The sequence below is a fragment of the Folsomia candida genome, unplaced genomic scaffold (genome assembly GCF_002217175.1).
Source record: "Folsomia candida strain VU population unplaced genomic scaffold, ASM221717v1 Fcan01_Sc002, whole genome shotgun sequence".
Lineage (NCBI taxonomy): Eukaryota > Metazoa > Arthropoda > Collembola > Entomobryomorpha > Isotomidae > Folsomia > Folsomia candida.
The window spans coordinates 18,975,434-18,992,110 of NW_019091194.1; the positions used below are offsets into that span (position 1 = coordinate 18,975,434).

The 16,677-nt window shown below is 42.2% G+C and overlaps 1 protein-coding gene across 1 annotated transcript in view; it reads right to left on the reverse strand.

The window, feature by feature from the left end:
* Positions 1-16,677, reverse strand: part of LOC110843565 (protein O-mannosyl-transferase TMTC1) — an 87,510-nt gene that overhangs the window by 48,557 nt on the left and 22,276 nt on the right. Inside the window, exons 7-10 of the mRNA XM_022089532.2 lie at positions 12,581-12,653; positions 10,039-10,142; positions 4,913-5,096; positions 1,005-1,156 (exon numbers count right to left, since the gene is read on the reverse strand). Coding sequence (XP_021945224.2) covers positions 1,005-1,156; positions 4,913-5,096; positions 10,039-10,142; positions 12,581-12,653 — 513 coding nt within the window. The remainder of the gene's footprint in view (positions 1-1,004; positions 1,157-4,912; positions 5,097-10,038; positions 10,143-12,580; positions 12,654-16,677) is intronic.

The window sequence follows — 16,677 nt, forward strand, 5'->3', positions numbered from 1 at the left end:
ACATCTTCGCTGAGAGTGAAGGAAAGAGAGACGAGAATCTCAGAAATAATAAAACATTGCTCGTTTGATGTTTTATAACCTTATCGTTCATTTTCAACCGCTATTTAAATTCAGTTGTGAAAACCACACATGCATAATTGGACATTGTCAAGAGAAGGTTTGCCCAGGGAAAGTTTTTTCTTTGCTCTCTCTGAATGCATCATTACTGAAGAATGTCCTCGCCATTCCGAGAGATTAGTATGTGTGCCATATCCAACCTCGATAAAAATGCATTCGCAGCACTCTTTCCAAAAAAGTTGGTGGTGCTGGTGCTGCTGCTGTAGGGTCGGTGTCAGTGCATTATTTCCATCATCACAGGCAGCCTCATAAGAGTAAGTGCCAAACTTTTTTGGGAAAGTGTAATTTCTAAGTAAGTACAGAAGACTGGTTTAGTCGTCATGGGTGAGGTGGAAGGCTGTGGTTCTTCTTCCCTGCCTCCTCCTTATGTGACCTAAACCATAACAATGAGCCCGAATTTGATTGTCGAAATTGAGGGATTTTATCGGTATAAAAGGCCTCGTAAAGGAGATGGAACAGGTGTATCATTATGGCAAATCTTGTAGCGTGTAAAGCTGGGCTTAAAGGGTTCCCTCAGGAGATGAGACGACTAAGCAATCTGTCCACACCGGGAGGGAGGCCCAACTACTCGCTCGCTCTCCTCTTCCTTCGCGTATATACATTTCCAACTGCATCTTGCGAGTTGCTCCAGATTATTGCTCATTTTATGATGTCCTCTTATTTCCATATTCGGCATTACTTCAAGGATAAGATGCAGCAATCTGGCCAACCCGAGACCCTCCTCACCCTACTCCCCCCAATAAATGCACCATATTCACGACCAGTATAAATAAACGCGACTTTTTTTAGCCATACAGGCTTTCTCAGGCATAGCGTAATAATTTCGTGGATGCATCGTAAATGAATTTGTTGTGGGGGAAATATGTATAGATTTCTTGTTGACTCACCTTGGTGTGTAGAGGATCCTCTCAGCAGCGACGAATCCAACGGGGAAAAGTAAATTAGACGCTGGGAGAAATGGAAGAGAGATGAAGAGGAGAGAGACAAGTATTTTTGGTCCATCCTCCCCAAGCAAGACGCGAAATCTGCTGCTGCCACCCTGAAACAAACATAAACAAGTCAGGTATACGCATCCCAAGAAGAAGTAAAAGAAGACAGTCGTCGTATTACATATGTATTACAACAGCATCACCACCGCATTTTATGAGATCTTCTCTCCACCCTCAACACACAACTCTATAAGGAAAGAAAACCTAGGAGCTGCAAAGAGTTGTTGTTGTTGGGGGGCCGCAATACAATAAATCCAAACCGTACTAAACTCTTATGAACATGTCTCTCATTTTACAGGGGGAGTTGTTGCGATGAAACAAAGTGGGAGAGAGAGAGAGAGAGAGCTACGACATGAAACACGGGAATACAAGGGAAACAATGGAGTCATTAAAATCAGTCTAAATTGTAGCTTTATGCCACATTTTGCAATCCGAGATTTCCATAAAGGGTCCCATCGTGTGTCTTACCCTGCTCAAAAAATTTGTCTCCGTTCCCTCGTTTCTTTCTTTCTCTTTCTTCTTTCTCTCCATCTCTCCATTCCACACAGGAGGAGAAACGCAGCCTATTTTCCCCGCATTCAAAAAACCTTTAAATGACGAAGAAATGAGTTTTCCTCATGCATGAGAAGTGGAATTTTAGAGCCGAGTCCGGCTGGCTTTGCTGCAGGAGGAGTAATCCTTGGTTGTATCATGGCAGAATATTATGAAAGGAGGACTGGAAAGAATAAGGTGACAGAGAGAAAGGCAAAGAGAGAGAGATAGAATCGCATCCAACGCACATCCACCACCCACCCACCCACCAACCTACCCACCACCACTTGTGCACAAAGTCATGCCTGAAATGCTAACCACAAATGGGAGTGGAACGTGCTGCTCCTGAAAGAGATGGCCAAGTATGCGCGAACGAATTAAATGGACATCTTTCTTAGGAAAAGACATGGAAGGAAAAAAGGGTTGAGCGCGGAGCATAAAGAAAGACACAAGAATTTCATAATGGAATGAACAAAGTATCTCCGCTCCCACCACCACCGGGCAGTTCCATCCAGTGCAATATAATGCTTTCTCCACTCATCCAACACACCGGACCGACCAAAATACTCGACCGGCTGCACTCATTTATTCCCATTTTGAATGAATGTTATCATCATGAGCAACATAACAGTAGAAACAGTAGTTGAGGTGCAGGAAGAGGAGGAAGAGGATTGTCTGTACATGCGGAAGAATGGACGAGGTTTGCATCCATGCATAAGTTGCAATATTAATGGCCCATACGTGTCCCAACCATTCTTTCCCTCTTTCCTGGTGTACTGGACACTTGAAATTCTGATGCTTACTTCCACCACCACACGATTTCCTCCTCGTGTCCTAAACTGCCCGAGAGATTGAGGAACGCCCAGAGAACAAAATTACATGACGAATTGAACTCATATTCAATTTTTATGGTTTCATCTCAAGTGTCCTCGTGGAATTTACATATCTTTTACCGCTACTTTTCACGCTTACATAGTCTGCGATCGTTGCAAATCAGATATTCTGCACAGTAGTGGTCATGTAGGTATCTTTGGCAAAAATGTAGCACCAAATGTAGCAGCCAGCAGCAGCAGCAAAACCAAGGGTTTGGTTAGTATCGACTAAACAGTTGTTGTGCAGCCAGCGGTGAGGAAATATTCTTTATTGCATCATCACAAACGCTGTAATGGCTTCATATCCTTCTCACTCCCAGCATACACATGATACACATACAAATCACAAATCTTGCAATTGTGTGGCCGAGAAATGTGGTAGGATGGGCAGAGAATGAGGCTAAATTTGGATAAAAGGGAACAAATTGTTTTCTCAACGAGCAAATTCTGAGTACTTTTGCAAATTCCTTCACCATTTTCTCCATCCATCCTTCTTCTCCGAGAGAGCAGTAACAAGAATAGGAATCACTAGTAGACGGACGGAAAGTAAAACATTCCTCTCTCTCTCTCCTCTCTTGCTTGCTGTTTTATATTCTATATCGCGAAAAAATTCGCCATCAACTCACTATTCCGACTATTTGGGCCAGCAGAATAAATTTAAAATAAGACAAAAGGATGAAGAAGGGCGTATAGACGAGCATTTGACTGTTCCTTCCAACCCACGTTCAAATCTTCTACTTGTGTGTTTTAATATTTATGCACAAGTCGACTCTGCCATGCGGAACTGCACTAATTAAAATTACAACGAGACGTGAATTCATGAAACGTTGTTTGTCAAAAGTAAAAAAAAAATGAGCTGAACTTTAGAAGCTGCGTTTAGATAAAAAGTAGCCTAAACTCAATGTTATTTACATAATTGCTACATAATTAGTCCGTCCCCAATAATTAGAAATGTTATCTTGACACACACGAGACATGATTCATTTTACGAGGATGTAGATGTGGCTAAGTACGTAATCCTAGTAACCTTACTTCCTACAAGTTTATACATATCTGGATGACCGACCTTCACTTTTATCCGCAAAATTCTGAGCAAACTTCATGCCCATCTAATTCTAACCAGGAGAAAAACAGGAAAATGGAAGCATGTCATAATTTCCCTCTGCTAATTTACAATCCACCGCCATTCTGCTCATCTTTGCCGTTATTAAAACTGTAGTAAGACACACAGAGAAAGCAAACTTGTGCTATTTCATGTTTCACAACAACACACCTTCAAAGAAACAATATACCAAGTCTGTGATGCATTGTTTACAAAAGTTTAACGGTTTCGTGAGCAAATTTGCAATCTTGATATCTTGTTCACCATGCAGAAGGAGGGAGGGAAGGATAATGCAAGAAGGACAGGAGGAAGTTTGGATGTACAAGGATATATTTATAGCAGTGGTGATTATCAGTGAGTACGACCATATCACATGGTTTTGGCAATTCAACGGAGGAAAATGAGATCCACCCGACAAAATTGGAATGTGCAACAAAATCCCATTATCTTTACCCGACCCAATTTTCACCTTAAGCAGTTGGACCAGATACGTATGTAGCAGCAGCAGCAGCGCACCGTTGGAGAAAACTACAACCCATTTAATATGCTGCATCAAGCACTTTAAGGCAAACTGGGTCGTGTAAACAGGAATTTGTAGTATGTACGACGAGTACAAACAGTTATTATAAAGAGGAAACCACTTTCCATAAAAATTTGGTATTAAAACCTCATTTCTGGATGGGGACAGACCTTTGGACTCGTTTCATTAGCTCTGAGCATCTTTTTCCACCCAGTCTCATTGGACCAATAATTTAGTCATCATCCATCCAATCCAAATGCAAATTTAGAGCGTGACTTCAGCTCCAGCCTGACTTTTCCTTTGTACCAAAACCCCTCTTCTCATTCATGGACGAGCAAATGATCAGGAACAAAGGAGCCAAGGAAAGAAAAGTAGGCTTGTCCATAAATCAAGCCTGGTTAGTTAGGCAGTCAACTTTGAAGGGAAAAATAAGGCTTCTCAGCCACATCCATTCGTAAATTATCTCCTGAATGGCGTCCAACGCTCAAAATTTGTTTAATTAGAAAAGTGAAACAAGCCGCGCTGTCAATTTTCTCGGTTACTTAGAAATACATTATTTTTTCTATTTTTATCCGGATACTACTCTCTACTCACTCGTTCCAGTCATTTATGTATTTAAAGGAACGTTTTGATGAATAATTATTCGACTGATTAACAATTCTTCAATCAAAACTAGCATTACATAAACCCAAAAATCTATTTTCTATGTACGTCGAAAAGTACGTCGCACATTTAGATTACGAAAACAGGCTAGAATATAATATTAGGAATATGAACTCACCTTTCTCAGCGCCATTCTTAGGAGGCGAAAGAAGAGAAAGTAGAAAGCCGCACTGTACACATTTCTCAAGTCCCAAAGAGTTTCCACCAAAGGAATTGATCCCATTTGCCAATCATAGCTGAGTCGAATTGGGCAAATCAACAGCCAGGCGTTGAAGACGGGGAGAAACGCGTATGTGAGAAATCTGCAAAGGAAAAAGAAACACAATTTAATTACAATTTCATACAGCCCGAGTTTCACTGGTGGTGGTGGTGGGAGTAGTCTGATTGTCAGTTGGAGAACGTATAATATATGTTCTTCTTGGGGGCATCAGCCAGTTTTCTGTCTATGTCAAGCCCGGCAGAGAGAGATATGAAGGAAGGAAGGAAGGGAGTGGGCTGGTTGGTGGCATATCTCAAGATTTTGCTTTCTGAAATATTTTTGCGCTCACAAGTCAATGCATTATTCATCATCACTCTGTTCAATCCTTGGATGTGTCTCTGTGGATTGGTTCCTATGTTTCAAATGGCTTTCACATATGCATTTATATCACACCTTGGAAATAACTACTTCATCTTCTTACCCCGAAATATTCTAAAACCGATCTCTCTCTCTCCCTCCAGTCATCTCACGCCAGTTCCGGCGTCTCCTCTGCCTTTCACACTCGATTTCTTGGGTTTCATTATATTACCCAGTTTGGAGCACATGAGGGGAGCAGAATTCATTAAAAGTGTGGCATTGCACTTTTTCAAATCTCTCAACATTAAAATGATCTGAATTTCTCGATTCAAGTTTTGCCATTTTGCACGTAGATTTTCCTCCAACTGCTTAAATCTCTCTCCCAGAAAGAAAGTAGTGAGGAAGGAAGTAAGCGATTTTACGATGATAATGCGATGTGGGATGTGTGTGTGGGTGTAGACGGGTGAAAATTATGCGTAATGCCACTCTCCCATATTCCCTCTTTCGCCATCCCATCACAAAGACATTTGCAACTCTTGTGTTCTCCTATTTTGAATGGAACAAGGGCAAAATATTATGATATCATTCCACACGACGATTCCCACCATCACACACACACACCAAACTGCTAATACTTGAGATAAGAAGGAAGGGTGGATGGATAGCAACAGCAGCGGAAAACACTGTATATTCTGCATATATGTAGCAGGCATACCAAATTCAGGCTGGGTCTCAGATTTCATCTTAAATTGCATTCTCGTCGTTATCGATTGAAATTTTGGCCCGTTTTTTCACTTACTTGAAACTATTTGCCATTCACATTTACACTCGCATCAACTCCACACATTTCATCTCCTTCCCCGTCTTGTTCGCCGAGACTTTGGCCCTCCTCGTTTGGTTTTAGCAGCCAGCCAGCCTTCATACTTTCCCCGCTGCACGAGGTCGTCGACGACGTGGAGAAAATGAATGGGGTCGTTGTTAAATTTCTTCACTTTTCTACTCAAAACTCTCCCCTGCAGTATAATACCCACAGTTTTCCTACAGTTTCTTTGCAATTACTTGCCATTCAAAAGTAGGCAAAGGAAGTAAGATGGTAAGGCAAAATACGGTGTAATATGAAAATGCAACTCAAGTCTTCTTTCGGCCTGTACCAGCCGAACCTGTTTCAGTTCAACATATGCATATGGAGAAATCTCATATGGAGAGAGAGGAAAATCATGTGAAATGTTTCATATCAGTTTGTCATATTTATTTGTCCCATCCTACAGAATTAAGTGAATCCCTTGTTAACTCGTGTTTTAATAGCGGAGGAGGGGAAATCTACAAGTAATTTTCCCTTTGAAATGGGTGAAAACCCAGCCAAAATCTAATTTGCATGACCTATTATTCTTTTAACTAGGGCAGATGGAGTTTGACGTTGTAAATCCGCACGGCTGTAGCTATTTGGTGGATGAAAGCGGCGGTGGTGGTGGTGGTGGGTGGGTGGGTGGGTGTGAGTAGTAATAACTAGCAGTGAGTCAGTGGGGGGACTACAAACAGAAGAACCAGCCAAGGACCCAAGTCACGTCTCTCTCCCTGGTTTGTGTCGCCTATAAATTAAAACATCATAATTCGGGCTGGTGAAAACTATGTGTTGTGTAACAATGCTGGTAACGTGTTTGAGCGAAGAAGTGTCACAGTCGTCCAACCAAATTCAAAACATGATGGAGCATCATCATCCATCCTGTGTCCTCCTCTTGTTGGTGCATGTAACAGTTTTGGATGATGTGGTGCGGGCTCTTGTGATGTTCCTCCTGCAATTTCGGTGGTGCGACGGGTGGCTTGGGAAATAGATAGAGATGGTTCGCCTGATGAATGAATTATTATTCCTCTGCTCTCGAATCCGATTAGGTCAATATTGAATTTAGTGTCTTTGCAGACGCTGATTTAAGTGGATTTAGGCGCACAATGGATGACTCTCTCTCTCTCTCTCTCCTCCACTGCGTGCCACCGTACCGCTTAGTCCGCTTTGCTGTTGGAAGTTCAAAGTGTTCAAAGCAAATGGCGTGTTGAAAATGCCTCCAGTTCCTTTTGTGTTTGCCTATCTGATTAATGTGCGATTTATCTTATAAAACTTTTATCAGGCTGTTGTAGCTACCCACGACGACGACGACGATGACGACGACGATGCACCCGGTCGGAGAGAGGGAAGCAGCGAGAGGGGGTGCGCACACAGTTATATCAAACCATAGGCCTCAAAGAGTTTGTGAGGATTGTGGCGAATTTATCACTTTGTTCAATTTCATTCTCTCGCATTTTGTTGATATCCAAGTTCAAAAATGATAATAATTTAGGAAAATGTTCCAATGTTCATGCCCGCCTCACACACAATCTCTCTTATCATTACATCACAAGTTGCAACATTCAATTTACTTTGTTTGTTAATACAAGGATAAGTGGAACATCCCTCCAGCGTTCCTCCTCAGCCGGCAGTTCCATTCATTTCCTTATGAGACCTTATTTCCCTATTTCATATCCAGTATATGTACGTAATAGTGACTGATCCATCGACATTAACTCTCTCCTCTAGTTTGGAATTATCAGACAACAACCAAAATGATGATGGGAGGAATAAACTCCAGCAACTGATGTGTGTAATAAAGTAGTGGAAGCCAAGTGACGAAAATTGTATGTACATTGAATATGTTGCAATACTGAGATGAAAGGTTAGTAGGTGAAGTGACACATGTTGTGTAAGGCTTCTTATCGATATTCGGTGTCTCAGCCGTAAAATATGGGGGCCTTGGAAGTGGTAAAGCATCATGACGGAGCGCACTGCAATAGTGCAAGTTTGAACAATGAGATTTTCTGCTTTGGGAATTTGTAAAAAAGTGTTTTCTGGCACGCCATTTTAAAGTAGTAGGAGATTGAAAGGTTTTGAAAGAATACTTGTGCAAATTTGAACTTACCATGTTGCCCAGAGTGCACAAAACTGGAAACCCTACATAGCGACTTAGAGTGCGAGAGATGGGCTTGCAAATGAAAAATACCTGAGGTCTACGAGTACACTGCAAACCGTTCCGAAGCTATTAAAAATTACATCAATTGAACGTTGGAGGAACCAAGCTTTCACCGGCTGCTTCATGGATTGAATAGATCTATGCGTCAAAATACGACCAATTTGAATTCTAACATGAAACCCTTTTAGTTCAAAGTAGTTTGACCTATGACCTGGCGTCGTGACCTTTTGACCTAAAAGGTCAGTTCGTCGTTATTTGTCTTTATTTCACAAGACAGATGCCAAATCAAAAAACAGAACCCGAGAAGCTGCTCCGTTCAACATTCTCATGCAACTGACCGACGGACGGACGGAGAACTCGATCGCAAAAAGTAGCCTCAGTCCTTTCCTCTACGTAATAAATCCAGAATTATAGAATGAATAGTGTGTGAGAGTGCAGACAGACATGGAAAACAGAACCGGCTCCTCTCCCCACAGCAAGTTTTATTGTTGTAACAATGATGATGACAAGGACGAGGTTAAATTTCGTCATTACTTTTACTGCCAACCACGATTTGCCGGAGCCCCGCGGGGTATTTCGTCGATGCGTTTCTGTCATGCCACGTGCACCCATTGTCAAGATTACTTTCCACTCCTTCTTTCACTCACTCGTCGTTGTCGTGCACCCTCCAACAGAAGGAGTTGCATGAAGCAACGGTCTCATGGCAGCAGTTGAGGCAATTCAGACGCATTTGGCATTTTCCAAAATTAAAGTTTATAGTCAATCATTCCACAGTAAGGTGAAATGCATCCTTGTGCGTGTGTAGTGTCACTGCACCCCACTCGAGGCGAAACAATGCACAAAGCTTCCCCCAAAAATAGACGGATCATCCACAAGCGTTCCAGCCTATGTATTCGTACAACGAGGAACTTGAAGGATGCAATTCTGTTCCTCGCAACTTTTGCAAAAGGTGTAACAAACAACGTAAAATTGCGGAGTGGTGGAATTAAGATCCGGAAAGATAAGGTTTTATCCCACAACTTTGTGTCATGTCTACCTCGGACGTATACAAGAGGCAGTGGTGGAGATGCTTTCACTCCGTATGTACATGGGTTAGCCCTCAGCTGCTTCTGCTGTTGCTTTCCTTTCTTCCTTCACACCCAAAAAGATCTCTCCAGTCCTTCCTCACTACATAGAAACAAATCCCCAGAACGGAATCAGATAATCCGCTTAATTTCTTCTTGAAGGGGAATCAAGGAAACTGTAAATAGGCGCACGTTGTTAACCAGTGCGACAAATGGTTGTTGTATTACAACCCCATTGCTAAACAGCAGAGATGCAACAACGATTGTGTAGCATTGTGCATTAGGCAAATTGGGTCTTGTAAATAACTCGACTTGAATTGCTTCCCGTAACAAATGAACTGATTTTGGGATATTTTTCCGTATTTATTTCGTCCCCGTTTTTCTCCTCGGTCTTCCCAAGCATTTAGTCAGCATGCATGTGAACCCTGTTAAATAAATCGTACCGCAACTGTTCTGATACCGTTACAAATTATGTCGTCCTCCGACTAACCAAAACTACTGGGCTTGTTTTTTCCATCCAATGACATTATTTTTTTCAGATAAGATAATATTACCATAAAGTAGGTTCCAGAGCGAAGATAAGTTCCATAAATATAAGGAGTATAAGAAGAGAACATTCACTTACCGAGTAAGGTCAGATCTGACACAGGCGGCCGGGTTGTCTTGTGGACTGAAGCGAGGAAACGATCCATTCATGAGAGCAAGTCGGGCACCCAAGCTGACAGAGATCTGTTTTTATTCAGGCAAAAAACTGGGTATGAAAACAAGCTCCAAACCACGAAAACCCCGACGAATCGTACATGTGCGAGAACATGGACACACTTTCTATCTCTGCATACGTTCCTTTATAAATATCATGCATTTCCCAATTTTGGTGATGTTGTAACGTGAGGGCAGTTGTGATACACTTATTACCGTGGTTTTCGCTACTGTACGTATGCAGGTTGCAGGGTAAGGTCAAATCTAGCCTTTCCTGAAAAATAAATAAGCAACTCAAAGGATAAGCCAAACCACAAATGTGGAGAGTTATCCCCATCATGAAAAACATGAATGAATGGGCTCCACTCATAGGAAAACAAGCAAAGTAATGTAAAGTTTATGTTCAGCGGCCAACTATAGGAAATACGTATAAAGCTAAGCTCCTGCCGCATGACTGCTTTTGACTTTCTTGCGCCCCTGCATGTTTTTGCATGTCGGAGGCTCTCTCCTACCACCACGACGACGTAACATTAACCACGTATTATAATGTTAAAATAAATAATGCTGAATGTTGGGGTGGCGAAGGAGAGCAGGACAGCGAGTGACAGATTGCCTTCTGGGTCTCGGTGCGTTTCTTTATTCACAAATAATTTCCTTTCACACCACCAGCCAAAAAATACCTACGACAAGGTGAACGTGTGTACAGTTCCAATTTCATACAAACTGCGTACGCTATAAAAAAAACTGCAACTACTGACAAATTTGTATTGTCATGCTTCCTTTCTACTCATCATCATCTCACTTTCCACTTTCTTTCTGATGATATTGCGTATAAAATATTCTGTGTAATGCATCATGCAAATTTCCTAATATTCTGTATTGCGCCTACCAAAAAGTGTAAGCTTCTTTTTTTCATCCAAGGTGATTTCCCTTGATTATTATTGGCCCTATAACTTCCAGACCTGCACCGAGTTGCTTCTTCATTCATGAGTGACATTAAGCTCCAGACATTAATACCCTGCTGGATAGGACATCAATGACACTACTGTTGCACCGAAAAGGGAGAAAATATCCGAAATTCCGTGCACTTGGAAGTAACGCTGCCTAAATCGCGACTGATTGCTCCTGGCAAGTTTTTTCCTTGTTATTTTTCCTTCCTTCCTCCTGTGTTGCGGTTAATGTGGAAGGAAATGTGCTGGTGAAAAATGTCTAGTCACGAAATATATACGCAAAGAGTATCACTCACTTTTACAAACTCAATGTAATCTAAAACTTTGGAAATTTGGAATGTTGAAAGGGCATGGAATTGTTTAGAATTTTAAAATGGTGAAATCGTGATGTGCATAACTTTATCCAGCTTTTGGAGGAATCAACATACAAGGAGGAGGAAGAAGCAGGAAGGAAAGAGCGGCCTCTCTCTCTTTCTATGCAGTTGTCCTTCTTCAACAACCTTGCAATATCAGCTACCTGGCTAGTGGCTACCCACCCACCCACCACGCCACCCCCTTAATTTGAAAACTATTAACTTTCAGAAGACGAAATTACATTGCGTTGCCATCAAGAAAGACACGAACGATTCTGGTCGTCGTCTGTCTAGCACACATACATCCACACACACACATACACAAGCAACTTGTAAATATAAATGGAGAGCCGGCATCCAGCAGTCAACCAGGCCAAGGAGAGGAGGAGGAGGAGGAGATTAGGGAGACGAAGACTTTGTCAGAAATTCTGGAGAAATTACAGTCCAACAGACAAAACGGGCAAGATCGACACGGAGAACAATCTTTTGAGCAGAATAAAAAATTAATCCAAGCAATAAAGGGAATCTACAGGAAACCAATCCAATTTTATTCTGTTCTGCAACTCGTAACTGCACCGGGAAGTAAAAAGGGAAGGGAAGTGGTGGGGGAAAGTAAGTTATTACAATGGAGAGGTGAATGAGCAGGTAGCCGAGTCAGGACACACGGAGAAAGTAACCAAGCTTTTATTGGGTTGGTCGAAACATGCGATACAACCAGGACCACGGCCACCACCACAGCACATTACACACACACCGCACACACAAATTGTGTACAGATTATTCTACACAATTTGTCTCACTTTTGTGTCACACAACACGTACATACGTACACGGAGAAGGAATACGTACAACTTTCTCAAAAAAATTGTACTGACTAATTGCTACAGCAAGCTACACACATACGCAGATGTGTATATATATAAGTATATATGTACAGAGATGCGTACGTAGATATCTTGAAATGTGTACAAGGGAAAACTATTTACGTAGGAGGACGAATACAATAGAGACATTGGACGGGATGGGTCAATTTGAAAACCCGGTGGGTCAATAATTGCTTGCTCAGACAAGGTGAGTTAAGAGACCTCCTTGACAATAAGAGAAAGTGACTTGTCGTCATAAACCCATGTTCGGGACGGACGGGAAGAAGCATAGTAAAACTTACCAAGACCATCATGAAGCTCACCCTCCGTCGCAACATGGATTGGGAATGGTCCTCCGCTTTGGTGACCAACCACCTAGAAAAAAATAAAGAACTCGTTAACTTGTATTGGATTACGTTGCCCATACATACAAACAATCCACTCTTGTTCTTCCCCCACATCACTCTGCGAGAAAGCCACCACTACGAACACAGCGTCGTCAATGTATGTACTCTTAGACACACACACAAACATTGAGGAAATGGAAAAAGACAAAAAGTTAAGTGTTTCCTTAGATGACATTCAGACTTGGATGACATGATTCCAACTCGCGAACGTAGATATTCCACGTCCACTCATAGAAAATCATCAAAGTCATCAACATACACCTTCTTCGCGTTGTGTGGGTTTTTTGCGACCGTACAAAATGCACATGACATGAGATGACACTCAATACAAGAGTGCTCACAATTGCTCTATTGGATTAAACTGGAATTCAATCTTGGAAAATAGACTGCCAGTTTACATAAGTTTTTTCCAACAAAAACACACACATGCAGACACACACATTGGTTTGGGTAGACTGGGTTGAAATAATTACTTTTTTACACAATGCTCAAGCCAGTTATTGCGAGGGGAAATCCGTTATCTCGCCTCTACCACTCTCGCACAAGTCGAGCTGGTTGGTTGTCCTTCAGAGGAGACAAGTCAAAACAAACCAATGTGAACAAATTCAATTGTTTATGCCAACCTTTGACAACATCACAGTCAACCACCCAACCAACCACCTCGAGGTTGTCGGGGTCGAGACCGTGGCAAATGCGAAGTGCACACACGGAGAAAGGAAAAATAAATTCCTTGGAATCAAGAGCTTCAAACATTTAAAACCTGTTTCCTCCAACTCGTTTCTCTTCCAATCTACCTTGAGGGAAGGAGAGAGAGAGAGAGAGCAAATAGAAAATGAGAAATAAGAGTACAAATGGCTATACCTACGACGAGATTGTACCGATGTCTATAACCATTATGTAGCCCATTCAAAGGCAGTATCCATCCGTCCCACCACCATCACGAACCTACGAACCACCACTCCCTCCGCACTTTTTCTTTCTTTGTATCCACTTCTTCGAGGCCTATTCTCCTCTCGAGGGAATCGACAAGTGAAAGCATTTCCATTGCAGCAGCAGCAGTATCAACCCGCACTACTTCCACTCCTCCTGCCCAACCAACAAGCCAGGCCAATGATGCAACCATCCTGTAGAAACGGTATCAGTGGATACACACAATACTTGGTCGGAAGGAATACGCTGGTAGTAACATATCTTTCCAAAGAAATTCGCCAAGTCAGACCACTGTTGTGCACAACCACCACAACAGAACAGTCATGTTGTCAATCCAATGCAGTCTCTGATCGGTCCAAAAAAACGTATGTGACGACGTTGTTTTAACCATCGCATTCGCCCGTTGTTATCCCGCCCATAGGTCGAGATTCGGTTTTTTTAGGAGATTGTACTTTCACTGTGAGATTATGTGTATGTAACTCAAACCCTGGTCTAATTATATTTCTATTTGAATGAAACAATTTTAATATTAAATAAGACGTGGTAGGACAATGTTTTCTTTGAGAATGAGTTCTCTCTCAGCGGAAGAAGGAAATGAATACGTAGATACGTAACTGCACGGTACATAATCACACATTTCGTCCCTTCACAACCTTTCCATCTCATCTCCCACTCGCATTTTGGTTGATTTCTACATGTTTTCCACTTTCTCCACCGACCAAAAACCAATAATAAGAAGCAACTGAACTTGTTACATTGTGTGTGAACAGGGAAATTCTTATTCTCTCCTCGTTCCCATCCAGATATACGTGCCATTATACGTCCACGTGACCAAGTATACTTACTTCTGTACATATGCCCAGTTAGGCAAGAGCACGGGATACGTGGAGAGTTCTTGGGAAGAACTTTATTGTAGTGCCTTGAGCACATTTAGCTCTGGTTTGGTTTGCTTTTTGAATGTTGTCTGATGAATGGGTGGGTTCTTGATGTCAATGCGATGAGAGATGCATTAGGCGAGTAGTAGTGGGCACTGTTGTGGTGTGGGAAGAGGATGGGAACAAGGTAGCGAGCTTTTACTTACACTCCGTCCCTACGTAGTAGCAGTGGATTCAGGATGGATGGATGGAATGTACCGAGAGAGAGAATGGAATGGAATATACAAAACCAAACTTGTTTCGTCTTCAGCTTTAGGAAAAGAAGCCCCTATTTCCTCCACTTTTAAGTTTACTTGTCCACAGGGAATTCAATTGTGCTCTCTTTTCCTTTCATGTCAACAAGGCTTCAACTCACCCGCATTGCATTACTGCTGCCCTGCCCTTGTATCCAGCCCTGCTTCCTTCTCCTCTCTCTCTCTCCTACAAACAACTGGCCATGCAATTCACCAAGTAAATATTTTCTTGGTCTCCGTCCCTCACTTTAACAACCTCCCTTCGACCGGGGATGTCGAGAAAGGAGGATGAGGAGAAACGACGAGGACAAGGACGAAGGATGCACAAAAATTGATGCGTCGCAGATGAAGGTAGTCGCAGTTATAGGCTCTTTTTTTCTTACTTAGAAACCATGTTTCGTAAGTGAGCTGTGTATGTAGTGGGTAGTTATGCGGACAGATATACGTAACAATAATGTTTAACTTTGCCCAGCCCATCACACTTTCTCTCGTTCCGTCCAGGACAAGGTCATCAAAGTCTGAGAAAAGTTTGCTCCTTCCACCACCCACCAGAAGTACATTGTGCACACACACACACACTCGATGCATTGACAGCAAACGTCGAGTGAGGAAGAAAGTGATGTGAAAGTGAATTAGGCAGTCGTGTGACTGCGCTGCGTTTCCTCGTTGTAACAAGTGGAGAAAGAAATTATTAGATTCCCGGCCAAAGTTAGCAGTATATGGCGTGGAATTGGAACCAATTGGAAATTGACGTATTACTGCTACCAGACATGAACTTGAAATATTGTGCACACAGACGACCATGAATGGAGAGAGGGAAGGGTCAAACCCTGGCGGACGAGATTGGGTAGTAGCCAGCATGTCCTTTGTTTCGTAACGGTGAGGAGGGAAGCCTCCCCCAAAAACACATCGTCGTTCCATCCCTAAATTCAATCAACAGCTCACGAAATTGCAATTTTATCATTTTTATTATTTTTGTCTCTGATCGTTATCCAAGATTGCTAAAAGTATTGATTATACGACTTGTATAACTTGGCATGATATCGTTTGTTACGGTATATGCAGTTAGATACGCAGAATTGCTGATTGCATAACAGCATAATCGGAGTGCAAATAAAATTGATTTCCGAGAAAAGTTCTCGTTCCGTCACCTCAGTGAGATCTTGTCGTTGGTGGTGTGGTCGTGGTAGATGGTGACTTTGCTTAAGACAGCCTTTCTCCATTGGCATGTCGCCTCGCGGTCTCCTCGCTCGCTTTTTCCCACCACCCACGACATATATCCAGCAGCAGCAGGATAGTGGTGGAGCATGGGACATAATGGATTGAGTAATAAGGAGTGAAGGCAGCCGCAGCAGTGTACATACGAAGACGAGAGAAAGAAGTGGCGGAAATTGAAGAAGAAAAATTAGGAGAGTTTGACAAAAGTTTGGAGGTTTACTTTTACCAAACCATCATTAACTTGACTGCAGAGTGAGAGGAAAAGAGTGTAGTTTCTCCATGTGTGTGCGGAGACAGTCAACAAAAGTAAGTCCACAGCAGCAAGTCACACGCATCACCTATCACTTTAATATTAAATTAGAGACTTCCACCACCAATGACGAAGGCAGAATTGTTTTCCATTGTCTTTCTGTCAAGCAAGAAGCCTCACTCTCTCATTCACTCACCAATTATATTGTTTAAGGTTGCTACCTGGCTCCTCTGTAAATGGGTCGGAGAACTGGCTGGTTAAATATTTCACTCCTTTCTCCAAAAAAGTGGATAAGTTCAATGAAACTAGGCCAACCCGTAGACAACCAGCAGCAGGAGCAGAAGCACTTAAATACCAAACAACTTCATAGATATAGAAGAACAGCGTTAGGGTAGATACGTCTCAAATGGCAGTGACGGCACTTTT